The sequence below is a fragment of the Choloepus didactylus genome, chromosome 1, assembly GCF_015220235.1.
Source record: "Choloepus didactylus isolate mChoDid1 chromosome 1, mChoDid1.pri, whole genome shotgun sequence".
NCBI lineage: Eukaryota > Metazoa > Chordata > Mammalia > Pilosa > Megalonychidae > Choloepus > Choloepus didactylus.
In genome coordinates this window covers 92,235,136-92,255,965 of record NC_051307.1, presented here as the reverse complement: position 1 = coordinate 92,255,965, position 20,830 = coordinate 92,235,136, and the positions used below count along the sequence as shown (strand labels likewise).

Below are 20,830 nucleotides of genomic sequence, written 5' to 3'. Positions count from 1 at the left end.
ATGGGGATAATGAGGCCAGAGAGAGCATGGGACTTGTTCAAGGTCACATGGCATCTTGGGGGCAGAGCTGGGTCACTGCTCTGTCTTTTACACACTTGGCTTCACTCTCTAGTATCTGTGATCTGTGCCAAAGACAGCAGGACTCACAGCCCTGAAAGACCATGGATTTGTTCTTCCTGTAGGGGTGTGGGCTATGGGGGTTGGGAGGTGGACTGAATCCTGGCAACCTGGAAGCCAACTGCCCACCCCTAACCCCTTTGTGTGTTTATCTTCTTTGATGTAAGAAACAGACAAAACAAGGATCCCTTTTTTTGTTAGGAAATCATCCCTTTAGAAGAGAAGTGAGACAAAAAGCCCTCCCAGACAAGCTAGGGAGGTTTCTCTTTGATTTTGAGACAGGTTCACGTGGGACACAAAAGGTTGAGTGGGGAGGGGTGGGATGGGATCGGGGGTTGAGTCCATGGGGTGTGGCAGCTCTGCTCCCGGGTTTTGCAGGTGGTTTTTATACATCATCTTTGTCTTCCTGCTTGGCGCCATCTGCACCCGAGAGGCTCTTCGCTATGACTTCCTGATCGCGGAAAAGGTGGGTGAGTCCCGCACTGCGGGAAGGACTCCGTCTGCAGGGATCATTTTCTGTTTCCGTTAACCAATGGCTGTATCTCCCTTGACAGTCCTGTCGGGAGCTCCTTATAGTCTTGGGCCCAGGACTGCAGTATGGGGATATGAAAAGGACAGAAAGGGCATAGGTTCTGCTTATGGATCTGAGAAACAGGTAACAGCACCCAGAGAGACACACACACGCAGGAGTGTGCAACCATTTCCTTGCTTCACAAATCAGGACAGAGACAAAGAATCTGGTCATTTGAAATGTCCAGCTGAACAAACCCTCCATTTTTGCCAAGAGTTTCACCTTCCACTTTGAACAAAAAGTACTGTTCCCCACCCAACTGTAGGTGAGCTCTTTTGATTAGATCATTTCCATGGAAGTGTGACCCCATCCATCCAGTGATTAGTTCACTGAAGTCCTTTAAGAAAGAAGATAAGAGCTGACACAGACCCAGACACTTGGAGATGTTTGGAGATGCTAAGCCAAGAGATGAAGCCCACAGTTTGCCCCGGAAGAGCTAAGAGAGGACTCCAAGATGCTTAGAGAGAAACACCCCAGGAGAACCAAGCAGAGAGCTGAGAGAAGTTAAGAGAGACAGAAGCCCAGAGACATTTTGGTGAAAGCCATTTTGAACACAACCTAGGAGCAAAGGACCAGCAGATGCCGGCCACATGCCTTCCCAGCTGACAGAGGTGTTCCAGATGCCCTTGGCCTTTCTTCAATGAAGGTATCCTTTTGTTGATGCCTTAGATTGGACACTTTTATGGCCTTGGAACTGTAAACTTGTAATCTAATAAATCCCCTTTATAAAAGCCAAAAAAAAAAAAAAAGTACTGTTCACAAGAAACAAGAAGCAAGAGGCTGATGGACAGGGAAGGAGGCAGGGAGGTACAGGAAAATGGAGGAAGCCCAGCCCCAGGGAGGGCTTGGGGGTTGCAGGGTAGAGGCCAGCCTTGCCTCCTGAGCCCCCGGCCCCGCTGCCTTGCCCACTGAGCATCTCAGAGACTCAGTTGGGTGGGCTGTGTTGATTTGGCTGCAACGTCTTTGTTGCCAGGGCAGAGAGCTGTGTACCCTGACCCGAGATTAGCAAATTCCTTAAATTCCACAATCCCACAGCTGCCCCTTTTAACAGTCTGGAGGTCACATGACTGAAGAAACTTACATGGCATCTCTAGAATGCACGAGAATAAGATTTCCAGACACTCTTCTGGAAATCCCCCATAACTCCTACCTTCCCTTAAGTTCCGGCAGGCAAAAGTGAACCCTGCGACTCCCATCATCTATCAGAGAAATTTTGTAGGTTAGAGAGCTTTTCTTACTCAGTTAATTCCTGAGTGTCACTGCTTATATTTTAGGAGAATGCTGTTTGCTCTTGGCGTGAGCCACTGCTTGAGGCAACCTGGTCTGGGAAAATCTAAATTTACAAAAGAGATGCATTTGGACTTAGTTTTCACATTAACAAAGGTTTCTTTTCAAGGCAGCTAGACACAAATGTAAAGGTGATAGTTGTTTAGGGAAGGAATATATCCACCATTTACACCCACATGCACACTTCCAGGCCTTGCGTTTCCTCTCCCAAGGGCGTTTTCTCTCACTGTGAAATGAAAAGCTTGGCAGCATTAAAGGGATCGAAGGCATCAGGGAACAGCAGAAGGGAGTATCTTTTGACCAGGGGAACTTACTGCTCCTCTCCAACTTGCTGGTGGCTAGGCAGATCTACCTGCCTCTAAAACTGGCCCGAGTTCTTTTCTAGTAGATTCCTTCGCAGAGGGCCTTTCCATCGTTAGAGACTCTGATCTGGATGGAATGAAGAAAGTTATTTCCTGGGCTGGAGTTCCTCTCCCCTCCTGCCCCTGTACTGCAGGGAAAGCTAAGAAAGAGTACGTGGGAGGACAGGCAGCCTTGTATCCAAGGAAGACCACAAACAGAGACAGGGTAAAAACATCTTCCAAAGCCAGTGAGCCCTTGTGGGTGGAAATTCCACATCTAATAATAGAAATGTGAGCAGAGGGGCAGCTTTATGAAATGCCACCTGTCCCACACAGTGAAACAGGTAGGCGGGCACCTAGCCGGCTGGGGGCACCAGCTAAGCCAGCCCTGGCCATGATGTGGGGGGACTGTAACTATGCACACACTAGGATGAGAGGTGGAGACTTCATTTTAGGAGAGAAAAACAGACTGTTTCCTAGAATAGGTAGTTGTACAGCCTACATAAAAAGAAAGAATATATACAGTTCTTGGTTCTCAGTAGCAAACAGGAGCTGGTGCAGGAAGTAAGAGAACAAGGAGGAAGTCAACCAGGGCAACTCCAAAATAGCAGCACCCTGGTGTCCTGTTGCCCCAGCACCCCCTCAGGAGGGACCACACAGGATTTTTCCTTGAGAGAACATGTCCTTGAATGCTGGTGTCTTTCCTTTCCTCCCCTGGCCCTCCTTGGGACTGACTTGGCTGCAGTAGCAAGTTCTACTCTCAGGCAGTATTAACCTTACCTGGAAAACATGAGGGTGCACAGTGCAGCAGAGGTTGGTAGGGACAAGTGCACAGTCTTCTTTCTCGGTTCATTTGACACAACCCAATGCCCTGATCGGGTTTTAATAAACGGATCCCCCTCTGCTTTACTTCTTAGCCATGACCCCACTTGTGAGCCTGCCCACCTCTGAGCGTTCCTGGGCCCTGAAGAAGTGAGGCCCCTCCTCTGGGACCCATGGCTCACCTTGGGACACTGAGCAGGCCCCACCTCCCACACGCTCCCCTTGGCTCTTCTTCACACCTGTCTCCTGTGTGCTGCTCTCTCGCTCTCTCAGGTGCTTTCTGTCGGAACAGTTGTCTCCCCTGACTACAGTTGTCTCCCCTGACTGCAGTCCGCTCTGGAATCCTTTCCACTGACCTGCAGCTGATCAGTTAATCTGTTTCTTTTTGGGTTTCCTGCAGCTTCCCAGATCTATTTCTCATTTTTTGGCTTCCCATCCACAGTTTCTCTAAGAAGCTTCTTTTTACTTTGTATCCCCACTGGAAAGGAACTTTTTCCTGGCTTTTGGGTGTCAGTCTCATTAATGTTATGCTTTCTTAAAAATCTTTAGTACATTTTGATGGCTCTGAGCTAGCCCCCATAAAAGATAATGCCTGGCACGTGGCAGATGCTTATTAAATTTTAACTCCCCCCACCCCCACTCTATATGGGGTTACCCTTAAAGATAGAGACATTTGTTGGGGAAACACATTTCTTCCACAAATTGACCATATTTACTTGAGTAGGAAAAGCCAAAATAGTCAATCCCAATATTATTCAGCTATAGAAAAAGGAATGAGTAAAGAGCAGGTACTGGTAGGGATAAAATTAAGTAGATTAAATAAATTTGTCAAAATTAATTGTATACAGTACAAGAAAAAAATATTATAGATCAAAAGACCAAGTAGCAATGTGACTTGCTAACTGGCAAATCAAGAGTAGACTAAGTAGGAAAAACTTCAAAAGGGCATCTTTGTTAAGCACTGGGAGTCCCACAACGTAGAGTAAACTCTAATTGTTCCTGGATTTAACAGTCATGATTTCACATATTCAAGCGGGACCTTGAAAGTCCACGCAGGAGCTGCACAGGGGAGGGTAGGTGTGGGGTGGGCTGGCAACCGCTGAGTGAGCCTGGTCAGTGGCTCAGCGCCTGTGGCCTGGCCTGTTGTCCTCTGCTGTCCATCAGGAACCCAGGCTGCCTCTCAGGAAGGGGGCAAACTTCTGGAAAATGACTATCGAGTGAGAAATAAAACTTGACTGAAAGTTGAGACTTTGGTCCATTTGTGGATGAGAATAGTATTAGAACACTCATCTCTGTGGAAATATAATATGGGAGAAAAACAGGGGTCTGTTGAGACATTGCCATATTAATAACTTTGGGATTGCAAAGGTTTCAAACTGAACTCCTCAGTAATGTCAAGGGGCCACAGAATTAGATAAGACAGTACAAGCACCTTGCAAATGACTTTAAATCCAGCCCTTGAGGACACAGGAGTAGCCAGTGAGGTAGGGTCCCTCGATGATTGAAGCTGAAAATGGGAGCTGGGATACAATACCAAGAGAAGAGAAATGGAATTAATTATTTACATCGTTATTTAGAAAAAAGAAATTAGGGAAGTTCACACCCCGGATAATATTTTGGAAAGGTAGAGTCCTTTTTGTGATGGCTCAAACAGGCGTACAACAGAAGGGCACCCTTTTCATATAAAGAACTGTTGATACACATCTGCTTAAATAAATTCTCACTTCCACCTCCACTGGCACATTTAGCAAGTTTGAAGTCCAGTATGAAGAGAGAAAATGATTAAAGCTGCATAGTTTACTGTTGCATCTATAAGGCCTTGCCCCTTGCCTATCACTGTACCAGGAAAATAACCTGCCCTCAGTGCGTGCTTCTTCAATGGACGGATGGATGACAAATGGAAAAGAATAGTTAGGATTCAGGTAAGACAGAGAGCTGGAATGGGGTTTTTATAATTTATCAAGACATGAGGACCAGTATTTCATTTATTTTTCAGAAAATAGGCTGAATAATAGTTTAATATGCAGGCGTGGTAAGTGAACAGACCATTCCAAACACAGTTGACTAAACTGGACATAGACAAGTTCCTATACCTGGACAGTCCCCCTCTTAGCCCCTCTGAGGGTTCTGGAGGAATCCCAGGGTGTGTGTGTGGGGAGGCTGGCCAAAGATAGAAGTCATCGTGGCATAGCCTCATGGTTCCAGGGACTCATCAAGTTTCTGAGGTCAGTCCCAACACAAGGAGACCCCAGGAGGAGGGTCTCATTCCCACTTGAAGTAAATGGATAGGCTTGGAATGAAAAAAAGAATCATTTAAAGTACAAATATATATATAACTGTGTGGATGAGAAGCAAGGAGATACCCTGCCTGACTCTCCTGAGGAATTCTTTTGGGGTGGGGTGGGGGGCAGAATGCAGTGGATATCATGAACGACACCATGGTACTGCATCCTGTCTGTAGGCTGGAATCACCTGGGGGGCTTTTAAAAAATCAACATGCCCCACTCCATACCAATCACATTGGAATCTCTGGGGGTGATTCTTATGTATAGCCAGAGTGAGGAACCAGAGTTCGATTTTCCAAAAGCTTTTGAAGCTATTTTTTTATAGCCAGTCAACAAGGGATGTATTTGATAGAGAAGACAGAAACAAAGGCTATAGATGAATGATCACAGCTCTGAATGTACTGAAGATTGATAACGGGACCGGTTTATCAAATAATTTTCTAAGGCATCCAGGGCATGGTCTACAGTGAGGTTGCAAAGCTTCATTAATTCAGCTGACACTAGCTAAGCCCTGTCTGCCAGACTCTGTGTTGGGTGATGTGCGGAACGGGTAAAGATGCATGAGATACAGATCTCATGATCAGTTTTAGAACATTTCCATTACTCCAGAAAATAAATAAAAATAAAAAAGGAAACCTAAATCCTCCCATACCCCCCACCCCCCTATTATTGACCCCATAGTATTGGTGTCGTACATTTGTTACCGTTGGTGAAAGACTATTAAAATATTACTGTTAACTGTAGTCTGTAGTTTGCATTAGGTACATTTTTCCTATATGCCCTCTATTATTAATTCCTTATAATAGTGTCATACATTTCTTCTAGTTCATGAAAGAACTTTTTTATATTTGTACAGTTAATCACAGGCATTGTCCACCACAAGATTCACTGTGTTATACATTCTCATGTTTTACCCTGTAGCTTTCCTTCTGGTGACATACATGACTCTAAACTTTCCCTTGCCACCACATTCACATACCATTCAGCATTGTTAGTTATTCTCACAATAACGTGCTATCATCACCTCTGTCCATTTCCAAATGTTTAAGTTCAGCCTAGTTAAACATTCTGCACATATTAAGCAACCACTCCCCATTCTTTAGCCTCATTCTGTACCCTCCTAACCTATATTCTATATTTCATGCCTATGAGTTTACATATTATAATTAGTTCATATCAGTTAGATAATACAATATTTGTCCTTTTCTCTTTGACTTATTTCACTTAACCTAATGTCCTTAAGGTTTATCCATGTTGTCGTGTGTTTTAGGACTTCATTCCTTCTTACCGCAGAATAATATTCCATCATATGTATATACCACATTTTGTTTATCCATTCATCAGTTGAGGGACACTTGGGTTGTTTCTGTCTTTTGGCAATTGTGAATACTACCACTATGAACATCAGTGTGCAGATGTCTGTTCGCATCCCTGCTTTCAGATCTTCTGCGTATATCCCAAGTAATGGGACTGCCAAGTTGTAAGACAACTCTATACTTAGCTTCCTGAGGAGTCGCCAAACCGTCCTCCACAGTGGCTGTACCATTTTACATTCCCACCAGCAGTGAATAAGTGTTCCAATTTCTCCATATCCTCTCTAACACTCGTTGTTTCCTATTTGTTTAATAGTGGCCCAACTAATAGGTGTGCAATATATTTTTAAAAAGAATTATTTTTTCCAACCAAGAATACTGACTGATGCAGGTTTCAGTTATAATTTATGAGCCAGGAAAGAGGTTTAGCCAGGAGCTGATATTCACTAGCTGACTCCACTGATCCAGTGCAATGCTAAAGCAAGCAAGTGAAAAATGGCGTGAGGAGAGCCTTCATCGAGAAGGGAATAGCAAAACCAAAAATTAAGTCTAACCCATCTGTGATACTTGGATAAATGAGCACTTGGAGCACACAGTTCTAGCCACTGTGCCTAAAGTAAAGTAGAATGGAGAAGGGCACCCCAAATAATCAAGAAAAAATCTGTGAATACAGATGAAGTCAGGGCCCAGGAGGTGGGTTCCTTGAGGTGGGTTCATGACTGATGTGTCTGTGACAGCAGCACCGATCTTTTTAAGTTGACACCAAGGAGAAAAACTATGTCCTCTCCTATTCAATCTCTTGCTACTTCATGGGCCATATGGGCTATGGATTCCATCCATCCATCCATCCATCCATCCATTCAGCACTTATATTTCTATGTTGGACCAGGAACACAAAGATGAACCAGACAGAAGCCCAGCCTAAATGAAGCCTCCAGACCAGTAGGGGCAACAGACAGCAGATAGGTGCTATCCCCATGTCTTGTTGGGATGAGGAGCAACCACTGCTGGTGGTGGGGGTGGGGGGAGTGACAGAGAGAGAGAATGGCCTCATGGAGGAGGTGAGGCTTGTGCTGAGTCTTGAAGCACAATTAGGAGTTCAACGGACAGACAATGGGTAGATTAGGCAGTGTGGATGGAGAGTTCCAGCAGGCAGAGAAATCAAGCTACCAGACTCTGAGTGTGCAGGGTGTAGGGCTAGAAAGGACATAGACCTTGAAGAACCTGTATGCCAGGGCAATGGGGAGCCATTGGGGCCACTACATAATCAGACTTGAGTTTAGAGAGGTTCTCCAGCTAAGGCTTGGGGTTGATTCAGAGTGGGGAGAACCTAGAGGCATTGTAGTTGGCCACTGGTTCTCAAAGTGTGGTTCCCAGACTATCAACATCACCTGGCATTTGGAAATCCAAATCCTCGTGTCCTGCTCCAGACACTGAATCAGAAACTCCTGGGGTGGGGCCCAGAAAGCTGTGTTTTAACACGTGATTTGATGCACTCAATTTGAGAACCACTGTGAATTCCAATCAATAAATGATGTTGGTCTGAATGAGAGAGTGGCAGTGGGAACGGATTGGGGCAGGGTTTATGGGAAACGTTTAACAGATTGAATCTAGAGGGCTTGGTGTGTGATTTGCTGGGGTATGAGTAGGTGGGTGCCAGGGAACAAAAAGGGACAAAAGCCGATTCTGTCATTGGATAATGAAACTGTTTTTTCATGTAGGTGTCCCTGGTGGGCTTCCTGTTCCTTTTGGGCTTATACATCTCGTCCCTGGCCTCCTGTATGGGAGGACTCTATGGAGCCCCCCGGATTCTGCAATGCATTGCCCAAGAGAAAGTGATTCCTGCACTGGTCTTTCTGGGGCAAGGAGTGAGTGACTTTTTTTTTCCTTTGAGAAATGTACATTTTGCCACTGACCCAAGTGGTCAAGTCTTTCTGATTAGATCCTCTGGCCAAATTCTCTGGTATGAGACAAATGAGAATATAGGGGTCTTATCTCTCAGCCCTGTCCTCTGGCTGGTGAAGCTGGGGCCAGTTAGACAAAGTGTCTATAATTCTCCCAGACATCTTGGACTCATCAGCACTGGGCTAGCTAACCAGTCAGAGGAGCATCTTGGACCCTGAGCAGCAGGGAAAGGGAGCAATACATTCTTCAATAAAAATAATTTCAGGATCCTCCAAGTTTAGCATAGAAGAAAAAATTTCTTGGTAAGCAGGGAGCTGGTCCTTGCTGCTCTAACTCTGTCCTGGAAGCTTACCTTCCCCTTGGGGGTTCCTGTACAATGATGTCCCGCACATTTGACTTCTGGGTTCCCTGTTATTCATCATGGCCCAAACTGTAACTGATACCGTATAGTTTGATTGCATCGTTATTGAAATGATTGAACGAGACAGACATTCCTAAAACCTAGGGGATGACAACAGAAAAATAAACACAGAGACCCCACTTCCCGATAATATGTTTGTAAGCTAAAATTCATTTTTGTCTTGTGGGAGGATCACAGGGCCCCCCACCTTCTGATTCCCAATCTCCCTCTCCTTTAAGACACATGCAGTTGCAAGTCGTCCTTAATTTCTCCCTTTATCTTCCTCCACTTCTTAAGAGTCAGTCAGCGAAGGCTGGGTGGGAGCAATGGCTGTCATCTCTAGTGACTCTCATGTGGTATATGCCTCTTATTTTATTTTATTTTCACATCATGCATTTTTACTGGGTACTACATGCACAGATTTCAAAACTAAAAATGACATAAAAGGTATACACTGAGATTTTTGCTCCTATCATGAGTCTTTCTACCTCTTTCCTGATCTACCCGCTGCCCCATCAGTAAGTGTTTTTAGTTTCTTATGAGTTCTTCTCTCCCTCATTTTTATACAAAAGATAGTGTTCTACATACGTTGTTCTATACCTTGCCTTTTTTTTCCATTTAATATAGCCTAGAAATCTATCTTTTGATATGAATATAGAAAGAATTTCTCATTCTTTTTCCATTGTGTGATATACCATAGTTTATTTAACCAGTTCCATATAGGAAGACTCTTGTTTATGGATTGACAGCTTCCAGTAAGCAATGCTGCCATGAATAATCTAGTGTGTGCATGTGACTATGTGTGTAATTTTGTGTATGTGCAGAATATATCTCTAGGATAAATTTTTATAAGTGGTATTGCTGGATCAAAAGATAAATGTATTTTTAATTTTAATAGATTTTGCCAAAACACTTTCCATGGGATTTGTATCATTTTGTAATGTATCAACAATGTATGCAATTAACTATTTACCACAGCCAGTACCACTCTTGGACTTGGACCAAAAGGGCCCTGACTTACAGGACTCTACTCTGGCTCTTGGGGTCAGATGTTCATGAAGCCAAAGAACCTCATGTATCCCATGCCCATTTCTAAACCACACTCCAGGCGTACAGGACCCTGGTATTCTCTGGGTCTGTCCTCTCTAGGACTGGGGTGTGGGCTTGGAATCCACAGGTGTGAACAGGAGGCTTCCCCGTGGGATGGGCTGGGAAGAGAAGGGGGTGGGCAGGGAGCTGGAGGCAGTGCGCGGCCATCCTCCAATGAGGAACTCTGAAGACCATCCCCATCGTCATGAAGGTGTGTTTGCCAAGGAAGGAGGATAGAAACGTATTTGATTTAACAGTTTGTTAGCTTGGTTTATAATTGTAAATATTTAGACTTAAGACATGTGGACCTCCATTTGTACACTTGCCTCAGATCCCACAGGTATTATTATGTGACAATAATTTCCTTGATTTCTTTATGTTTTCTGAAGAGGGCCATATAGTAAATATTTTAGGTTTTGCGGGCCTTATCATGTGTATCATAACTACTCAACTCCGCAGACACAGACAATACCTAAACAAATCCAATAAAACTTTACTTATGGACACTGCAATTTTAATTTCATGTAATTTTCATATGTCACAAAGTATTCTTTTTTTGATTTTCCCCCAACTGTTTAAAAACATAAAAACCATTTTTGTGGTTAGCTCGTGGGCATACACAACAGGCCACCACTTGTAGACTCCTGGTTTACTTCCTGCATATGCATCTCTAAATGCAATAGTTAAATTTTGCCTGTTTTTGGACTTCATAAAAATGGAGTAATGTGTGCATGTGTTTTCTCTTGTGACATGCTTCTTTCATTCAATGTTATGTCTGTAAGATTCATCCATGTTTTTGCTTATAGCAGCAATTTATTATCATCATTGTATAGTATTTCATATATTGCAAATTATCTATTCTGCTGTCGATGGATATTTGGGTTCTTTCAGGCTTGGGGCTATTAAGAACAGTGCTATAGGCATTCTTGTAACATTCTTATACAAGCATCCTGGTGCACACTTAGAATTCTTCCAGGATGTATGTGTATGTATATATATAGTTCCATTGGTGGAACTGTTGATTTGTAAGATACATATATCTTCACTTACTAGATAACTCTTTACCAAAATAGCTGTTCTAATTTAGACTCCCAGCAGCAGTGTATCAGGATTCCTGTTCCTCTATAATCTTGCCAATACCTAATATTATCAGACTTTAAAATTTTTGCCAATCTGGTGAGTGTGTAATGGTATCTCACTGTGGTTTTAATTTAATCTGATTACTAATGAGGTTGGGCATCTTTTCATATGTTTAATAGGCATTTTATTTCCTCTTCTGTAAAGTGTTCGACTCTTTTGCTCATTTTTTTTAATGGATCGTCTTTTTCCAATTATTTTGTAGGAATTCTTTGTATATTCTTGTTACCCTTTGTCAAGTATATGTGTTGCAAATTCCGAAGCTTGTCTTTTCTTTCTCTTTATGGTGTCTTTTGAGGAACAGGAGCTCACATTTGCCTATTTTAACACTTCACAACCCACCTTTATCAAAGGCCTGACCTGCTCTGAAGCTCTCCCTTCAGATTTTGCTCTCTTTAAGCTCCCTTTGGTGTCTGAGGATTTACTCGATTCTTGGTAATTGTATTTCCAAAAAATGCTAAATAGCTTTAACAAATATACCCCAAAACATAATTCTCAAACACAATAAAATTTTCTTCTCCCTCAAAGTCTAGGGAAGGGGTTTCAGGTCAGAGCTGCAGGCCGAGGCTCACTTTGTGACTTCCAAGGCTGTGCCTTATCCCAGCCCTGAGTAAGGGGGAACGCACGTGGGAAACTTAAGGGCCAGATCTGGGAGTGGCTTACGCACAGCCCTCACGCTCCAGAGTGCTAGCAGTGAAGGTGATTCTGTATATGTCCTCAGGGGGCAGGGTTAGATTCTGTACATATCCTGAGGGCAAACCTCACAGTGTTTGCTGATGGAGTGTGAGAGAATGAGAGGAGGCATCAAGAGTTTTACTTGGCTGAGCAACTGGAAGGATGGAGCTGTCATTTTCTGAACTGGAGAAGACTACAACAGGAGTAGGTTTGAAGGGTGGAGGGTCAGCAATTTGGTTTCAGATCTATAAAGTTTGAGATCCTATTATACATCAGCTAAAAATGTTGAGTACACAGTTGGATATTTAAGTGTGGATTTCAGGCAAACATTTTAGGCTGGAAATTCAAATTTGGGAGTTTTCAGAATAAAGCTGATATTTAAAGCCATGAGGCTGATTGAGATTACCTAGGAAGGGAGGATAGAAAGAGAGGAGAAAAGCAGGGATAATGGAGCTCTGGGGTGCTTTAAATGGAGGAATTTCAGAGATGTGGAGAAACCAGTGAGGGAGGCTGAGAAGGAGTCAGTGAGGAGGGAGAAGAATTAAGAGCAGCTAGGTGAAGCAAGTCTTTCAAAGGGGAGGGAGTGTTCAGCTGTGTCAAATGTTGTTCTTAGGTCAAGGAAGATGAGGACTGAGAAGTGACTATTGCTTTCAGCCCAAGACTATTTCTTTTGATGAATAGCCTCTGTGGAGTGGTAGTTGGGACATTTTTTCCACTCCTGTCTACCTGAAGGCCACCATACCTAACTCCATTAATAACAGGTGCATGTGATTGTGTGCACATGTGCACATGCAGGTGTGTATGTTTAGTGTCAGAATTCCCCCACCCCAGCCACCAGTGATTCTGCCATGTCTCCCAGGGTCTACCCCTTCCTTTATGGTCGTGTTCTCCATTAGAGCCTGGAAGAAGCAACTTCTTAACTCTTTGATTTCCAAGGCTGGTGTTGGAATACAATGAAAGGCAAGAGGGGAAGATATTTGGGAAGTCAAAGTTCTACAGTAATGCCCCACATTAATAGCTGTACCTGTAGTGTGCTAGAACCCTACTGTGTGTCGGTACTGTGTTAAGCATTTTACATGCATTATCTCTGATTCCCATAATAACACCATGAATCAGATACTATTATCCCAAGTTTATAGATGAGCAGTTATGAACATGCCCAGGATCACATGCAGACAAGTGGCTGAGTCATTATGAGTTGTTTTCTATCTATAATGTGATTTTCTTCTGAAATGTCATGGTCCTGCATGCTGTTTTTATTTCTGCAGAAAGGGCCGAATAAAACACCTGTAGCTGCCATCTGCCTGACCAGCTTGGTGACTATGGCCTTTGTCCTTGTGGGTCAGGTGAATGTCCTGGCCCCCATCGTCACCATCAACTTCATGCTGACATACATCGCGGTGGACTACTCTTACTTCTCCCTGGCCATGGATCCCTGCAGCCTCCCCCTAGTGCCTGAGACGGCACCCAGGGAGAGCATGGAAGCTGTCCACTGCTCTGAGCACCTGCTCTTGGAGAAGGCTCCCAGCTATGGCTCCGAGGGCACTGCCCAAAGTCTCTCTGAGGGCACTCTGCTGGAATTCACCAAGGACATGGATCAGCTTCTCCAGCAAACTAGGAAGCTTGAGGGTAGCCAGCCCAGGAAAGGGGAGGGTGAAGGGATCCCAGAGGGTGAGGGGAGAAAACACAAGAAAGCCACCAAGCAAGCTCTACAGGATAGCTTCCTCTTGGATTTCAAGTCCCCTACTTCCTTCCCTTCTGAGGGCTCTGTAAGGTTTCCTACTGTCTCCTCGGAGGGGCAGGAGTCAAACTGGAACAAGCAGTGTTCCTGGAGTGAATTGTCTCTGCCTGGGGGAGCACGCGGAGAACAATTTGTCCCCGAGTCATGGAACCAGTCTGGGCCAAGTGGAGAAGGTGAGTGCTTTGAAATGACACTGGGGCCTCCTATTTTGGGGTGACCACTGCTTGTCTAACCTACCGAGTTATAATGCCCCCCTTTCCAAATTTATAAGCAGTTCGCTTTGTAACTGGGTTTAAAATGCTTGCTAATTTTGTTTCACATTTATTTATTTATTTTTATTAGAGAAGTTGTAGATGTACAGAAAAATCATGCAGAAAATACAGAGTCCTGCCACCTCCCACCCCCCACAATTTTCCCTGTTAACAAGTTGCGTTAGTGCGGTAACTTTCTTAGAATTGATGGAATTATATTATTATAATTACTCTCTTAACTATAGTCCATAATTTACATTAGAGTTCATTGTGTTTTATAGTCCAATGGATTTTATTCTAAAATTTTTATTCTACTAACATACATACAACCCCAAATTTCCCTTTTTAACCACATTCAAATATATAATTTAGGGGAGTTAATTATGTTCACAGTGTTGTGCTGCCATCCTCACCATCCATTGCCAAAACTTTTCCATCATCCCACCAGAAATTCTGTACTAATTAAGCATTAAATCCCCATTCCCCACCCTACCCTGGCCCTTGGTAAACTCTCTTCTTTTTTCTGACTCTAGGAATTTGCTTATTTTAATTATTTTGTATCAGTGAGATCACACAATATTTGTCCATATGTGTCTGACTTATTTTACTCAACATGATGCCTCCAGGGTTCATCCATGTCATGACATATATCAGAACTTGATTCCCATTTACAGCTGAATAAGATTCGCTTGAATGTTTATCCTTTTCGGTTGATGGACTCTTGGGTTGCTTTCATATTTTGGCAACTGTGAATAATACCACTATGAATGTTAGTGTGGAAGTATCTGTTTGGGACTCTGCTTTCAGTGCTCTTGGGTATAAACCTAACAGTGGGATTAACAGATCACATGGCAATTCTGTACTTAACTTGCTGTAGTGAATTCAAGAGAGAGGGAGAACGCACAGTTTTTAAGGGCCTACCATATGCCAGGTGCTTCACATCTATTATTTCATGTAATATAATAGTATTTTTCTATTTTATAAATGAAGAACCACAGGCCCAGCAAGGTCACAAAAAAGTCTCAGAGCTGGCATTTTGCACAGCTGGGCATCTGACCCAGGTCTGCCTGCATTGGAAGCCCATGTGTCTTCCTCACCATTGTCCTGCCCCTTGAGATCTGAATAGACAGGTGTGGGCCAAGAGGCAGACACAGAGGGGCATAAAAGGAGATATCTAAAAACAAGTGCCTTACGTTCTCCAATAAACTGATTTTTCCTCCTGAATTGTTTATCTCTAAAGTGGTGAATGGTGTTTTCTTTTAATTGTAAGAGCATTATTTAAAAATTTTAATTATTTTATTTTTATCAAAGTAATAGATGTACAGTTTAAAAGCCAAAAGATATTAAAAGTCATATAATCAAAAACAGTAGTTTCTGCTCTTCCATACTCTCCCTCTTCAACCCTTCTCCGTCTCCTAGTCCCGCTCCCAGAAAAGTCTACTTTCAACCAAAAAGTTGCTTCTTCTGTTATTAATCTTCATATTACAAAATAATACATTGGTATGGCTACTTCTCAATTTCAGACATCATCTTTTCACTTCCTGTTATGATAAATGAAGGTTTAGCTCTTTTATACCACTGTCTCCTTCCCTTCATTTAATCCCCCCTCCCAATATTCTTCCATAACAGTTTTTAATTAGCTTAATAGTATTATTCATATGGGCATGACTAAGTAAATATTGCTTAATCCTGAGCCATATATTATACTGTGATTACATTTCTTTTTCTGTACAACTTTTTCTGTTTTCTGGAGTTGTTAATTGCTTTGGTCTTTTTACTTATTTGGTTTTCTGTCATAATTTTTCTCTAAATGCTCTTGCAGTTATGTTAAATGCCACTCAGTGTTATTTTTCAAATGCTTGAATGCTTCAGAAATCTATCCTATCCATTTCTTTTTTTTTTTTTTTTTCCCTCTGTCCTATGGATCCTATCATCCTGTTACAATCTAGACTGTTTGCTCCCTAGGCCTTTTGCAAAGCTGTTGTCTTAATATTCCTCTCTTCACCACGCTTCTGTGTCAGATCCATTGGAATTTTGTCATTCTTTTTCGTCTGCACAGCATTGAATAACCTCTTATGTTTGAAGAATTTCCAACATTATGCATCTCGGTGGGAGGCAAAGCTAGCCATTTCATGCTCAAAACTGAAAATGCCTGATAGTTTTCCAGCCTTCCCTGCAGCCAGAGTTCAGACACAAGATGTACCCTCCTCATGCTTGGAATTGCGAATTGGGAATCCATGAAGTGGGGACTTTCAGGAACACTCTGGAAGCATCATGGTAGCTGCAAGATGACTACATTCCTGGCTCCAGTGTCTAGTGTGTAGGGCTTTCAGTCAGGGTCAGTGGGGCAGAACTTGATGGCTGCCAAAGTCATGTCCTCACTAGACCTGTTCTGACATATAATGTTGAGTGCTGCCCATGGCTGCAAGGCCTTGAACTTGATTCACTAGCCTTCCCAGCTCTTCTCAGAGGGCCGGATATCCTTTTGGTAAATTCCTTAATGACTAAATCAGCCAGAGGTAGATTCTGACTAATCCACATCTTTCTTTTCCTTTGTTTTGCTGAAGTACATATCCCAGTGGCTTCCTAAGAGAAGGTGCATGAGAGATGTTTTTTTGGAGTCTTTGCATGTCTGGAAATCTTTACTTCTAACCTCACACTTGAGTTAAGTGTGGAAAATAACTTGCCCAGTGATTTTGGAGGCAATATTTACTGTCTGTTCACTTTTAGTGTTGCTGTTTATAACTATGATGCCAGGTTGGCTTGGATCTTTTGAATGATATCTGATCCTGCTTTTTCTTCTCTGGAAATTTCAAGGATTTTTTTTTTTTTTTTTTTTTGGTAATCATTATATTGGGCACTCAGAAGGCCTTTTTATTCTGGAGATTCTTACATCCTTCAGTTCTGGGATTTTTGTTGTGGTGGTTGTTGTTGGACGTCAGGTGCAGAGGGCTGAGAAAAAAATCATACTCCTCGATTCATGACAGTATTATCGTTTGTTCAAAAGGCACTTAGTCATGTTTATTTACCCCTATTAATTTCTGAAACTTATCAACACCTCTGGCTTAACCCTAACAAGAACTGTGCTCATGTCTTTTGGGGCTGTTTCAGTTTGCTAAAGCTGCCAGAATGCAATATACCAGAAATGGATTGCATTTTACAATGGGGTTTATTAACTTGCAATTTACAGTTCTAAGGCCATGAAAATGTCCAACTCAAGGCATCAACAGAATGACACCTGGACTCTGAAGACAGGCTGCTGGCATCCAGGGTTCCCTTGTCACATAGGAAGGTGAATGGCTGGCATCTGCTAGTCCTTTGCTCCTGGGTTTCGTTGCTTTCAGCTTCTGGTTTCAGTGGCTTCCTCTCTGAGCTACTCTGGGGCTTTTCTTTATGAGCTTCTTTTAATTTCATGTCATAGCTTCTCTGAGTGCTTCTCTGAATTTCATCTCTCTGCTTCTGTGTGTGTTTTATCCTCTTATAAAGGACTCCAGCAAGAGGATCAAGACCCACCCTTAATGAGGCAGGTCACAATAATTGAAATTACCTAATCAAAAGGTCCCACCTACAACAGGTCTACACCCACAGGAATGGATTAAAAACATGGCCTTTTCTGAGGTACATAAGTGCCACAGGGCCTCTCTCCCCATCGTTCCTTCATCTGGTTATTGTTTACATTTGTTCTGGATTGTTATAAATATATCTTTTTCCTTTTCTTTATTCCTAGATTTTTTTCTTAGACAACAATACGTTCTCCAACTTTGTTTTATGTTTATGTATGTAAGTTTACTTTATTTATTTTTTGGCAAGGTGGGGTTTACACAAATAATATTTGGATAAACTATCCCCTTATCTTCACCATCCCAGGTCATTGCCACACACAGGCACAACCAGTTCATATTAGCCTCAGACTCATCAGGGATTCCTCAGGGTTATTACTGTTCTTATTTATCCATCAAATGCATGCTTTCTCATAGTTTTTCTTTGATAATCCCCTACCCTGTTTTATCTGTTTTTTCTCCTACTGATCATTTATTTGTCTTTTTGTTCTCCTTTATGGGATCTCCCACTTCTTCTACTAATGTTTTTATTGGCCATTCTATTAATAATGATTAGTTTTGGTTTGAAATAACAAAATCTTAAGATAATTGTGGCCCAGTCTAGCTCACACAAAAAGAGCCAGAGGTGAGCAGTCCAGATCTGCTTTGGCAGGCTCCTTCTGCCTTTTTTCTTTACCATCTTTAGAATATTGTTCCATGAGCCAAGGTGGTTTCTGGAGCCTTAGCCATTATATTCACATTCCAGGCAGTAGAAAAAAGGAAGGGAGTAAGTGTAAGGGGTGAGCTTCCAAGCTGCATCATTTTAGGAAACCTCCCTAGAAGTCCCACTCCACACTTTTGTTTATATTTCATTGATTGGAAATTCATGTGGTTACACCTAGCTGCAAGGGAGGCTGGGGAATGTCTTTCAACTGGTTGTCTCACTGCTCCACATAAAAGTATAGTTTGTTTCTTGTGTGTTTGTTTTCCTAAGGAAGAAGGAGAAAACTGATATTGGGTAAGCAACTATCAGTTTATGCCACAATTAACCTGTTTTCAATTTCCAAGAGCTCTTGGTCATAACAGTTTGTCCTTTTTGTTTCTTTGAATAGCATCCCATTCTTGTTTTATGGGTACAGTGACTTATCTTATCTCTTTGATAATATTGCTTATCCTTCCCCCTTTATAGTCTTTTTCTGTTCCTTTCATTGTCTCTCTTTTCTCTAGATTATTCTTTTCCCTTTGGTTTGGTCTCTCTCTTTTATGTTGAGGGCTTTCCTAAAATACCTGTTGATCTTTTTTTATGCAATTTTACTGAGATATATTGACACTGTTGATCTTGTGATATCTTTTCATACTTGAAGTGAAGTGCCATGAATCTGTTTAGAAGTCCTGTATTCATGGTCAGGGCTTGTTAATTGGGGCAGCTCACTGGAGAATGATTAAGGAACAAACCCACTTTTTCTTTGGAGGACCCCAAATGTCAATATCTAGAAGTTTTTCTCTGGGGCTTTTCAGTTCCTCCAGAGAATCCTTGCCTGGAGGAGACACAGGTGGCTGCCTGCATCCTGGGAGCCGGGTGAGGGAAGGGGGTTTGCGAGCTCCACTGTTTAGGTTACAGACTTTCATTTAATTCCTCTGTTTCTAATTCCATCCCCCATTCTTTAAAGTGCCTGGTATCCCAAAGCCTGGTACTCACTGGTTTGAATTCCCCAGAGGAAACCACCTGCATGGAATGGATAAGAGAAGGGGTTATTGCTTACCTGCATGGGTGGAAGAAAGGATCCCACTTCTATGGCATCTGGTATTTCTCGCTCCTGACCCTCATTGGGGTCTGCCAGGTGAATCAGCTGCTTCTCGTAAGTGTCCCCTCTGCAGGCTCTAGAGGTTATCCTCCTCTGCTCTGCTTAGTCTGTTACCACTTCTCTGTCACTTTTCCATCTCCCAAGACTTGTTTTTTTCTTTTCTCTTTCATTCTCTTTGTGTTTGTTGGTATCTACCTTTTTAATTCCTTTTCTGTCTTCTGAGGGGTTTTCAGGAGAGACGTGTAGTCAGTCTGCCATGTTTAATTGGTGAAGTGGTCACTACCCAGTTTCCCGTCTTAGAAACAACCTAGCCATTGCTGACTTCTCCCTCTCTCCCCACCCGCCTACCTCCTCTCCAGCCTTGCTGTCTTTACCTTGGTGCAGACCCTCATCATCTTGCCCCAGATCCTTGCTAAGTCTCCAAACTAGACTCTTCCACATCCTATTTCTCTGGCACAGTACCCACTGAATGATTGTTCTAAAGTAAAACTCTGGTAATGTCTCTTACTTAAAAACCTTTGCTGAAATCTAATATCTTCAGTCTAAAATTCAAGGTCCTGGAGGTGGTTGGCAAAGTTCTTCACAATCCTGCCCTAATCTGCCCTCCCAGCCACTTTTCTCACAGCAACTCATGTGCTGTATATTCCAACTACACCCACACTAGTGCCCTAAACACCTCTATTCCTCCACGCCTTGTGCATATTGCTGTTCTGCCTTCTTGAATTGCTTCTTCCCCTTATCCATCCTATTTGTCTTTTAAAATCCATCTGCTCAGCCCCCCTGAGGAGCTGGGGGAAGGAGTGGAAGTGTTGGACTTCCTCACCTGGATTGTTGCTGATGTTCTCACAAACATTGAGGGCTGACAGCTTGGTATGCCAAGCCCTCTATCTTGAGGCTTGCCCTTATGAAGCTCGTTACTACAAAGGAGAGGCTAAACCTGCATATAATTGAGTCTAAGAGTCTCCCCCTGAGTGCCTCTTTGTTGCTCAGATGTGGCCCTCTCTCTCTCTAACTGAGCCACCTCGGCAGGTGAACTCGCTGCTCTCCCCCCTACGTGGGACCTGATTCCCAGGGGTGTAAATCTCCCTGGCAACACAGACATGTCTCCCAAGGATGAATCTGGACCCAGCATCACGGGATTGAGAACATCTTCTTGACCAAAAGTGGGATGCAAAATGAAACAAAATAAAGTTTCAGTGGCTGAGAGATTCCGAATGGAGTTGAGAGGTCACTCTGGTGTACATTCTTACACACTATATAAATAAACCTTTTTAGGTTTTAAGGTATTGGACTCACTAGAAGTAAATACCTGAAACTATCAAACTCCAACCCAGTAGCCTTGACTCTTGAAGGTGATTGTACAACAATGTAGCTTACAAGGGGTGACAGTGTGATTGTGAAAACCTTGCGGATCACACTCCCTTTATCCAGTGTATGGAGGGATGAGTAGAAAAATGGAGACAAAAACTAAATGAAAAACAGGGTGGGATGGGGGGATGATTTGGATGATCTTTTTTACTTTTATTTTCTATTCTTATTCTTTCTGGTATAA

General features: G+C 42.8%; 1 protein-coding gene across 1 annotated transcript in view; it reads left to right on the top strand.

Annotated features, from left to right (window-relative positions):
- SLC12A8 (solute carrier family 12 member 8) overlaps nucleotides 1-20,830 on the top strand; it is a 139,567-nt gene that overhangs the window by 84,443 nt on the left and 34,294 nt on the right. Inside the window, exons 7-9 of the mRNA XM_037815469.1 lie at nucleotides 496-583; nucleotides 8,458-8,604; nucleotides 13,211-13,856. Coding sequence (XP_037671397.1) covers nucleotides 496-583; nucleotides 8,458-8,604; nucleotides 13,211-13,856 — 881 coding nt within the window. The remainder of the gene's footprint in view (nucleotides 1-495; nucleotides 584-8,457; nucleotides 8,605-13,210; nucleotides 13,857-20,830) is intronic.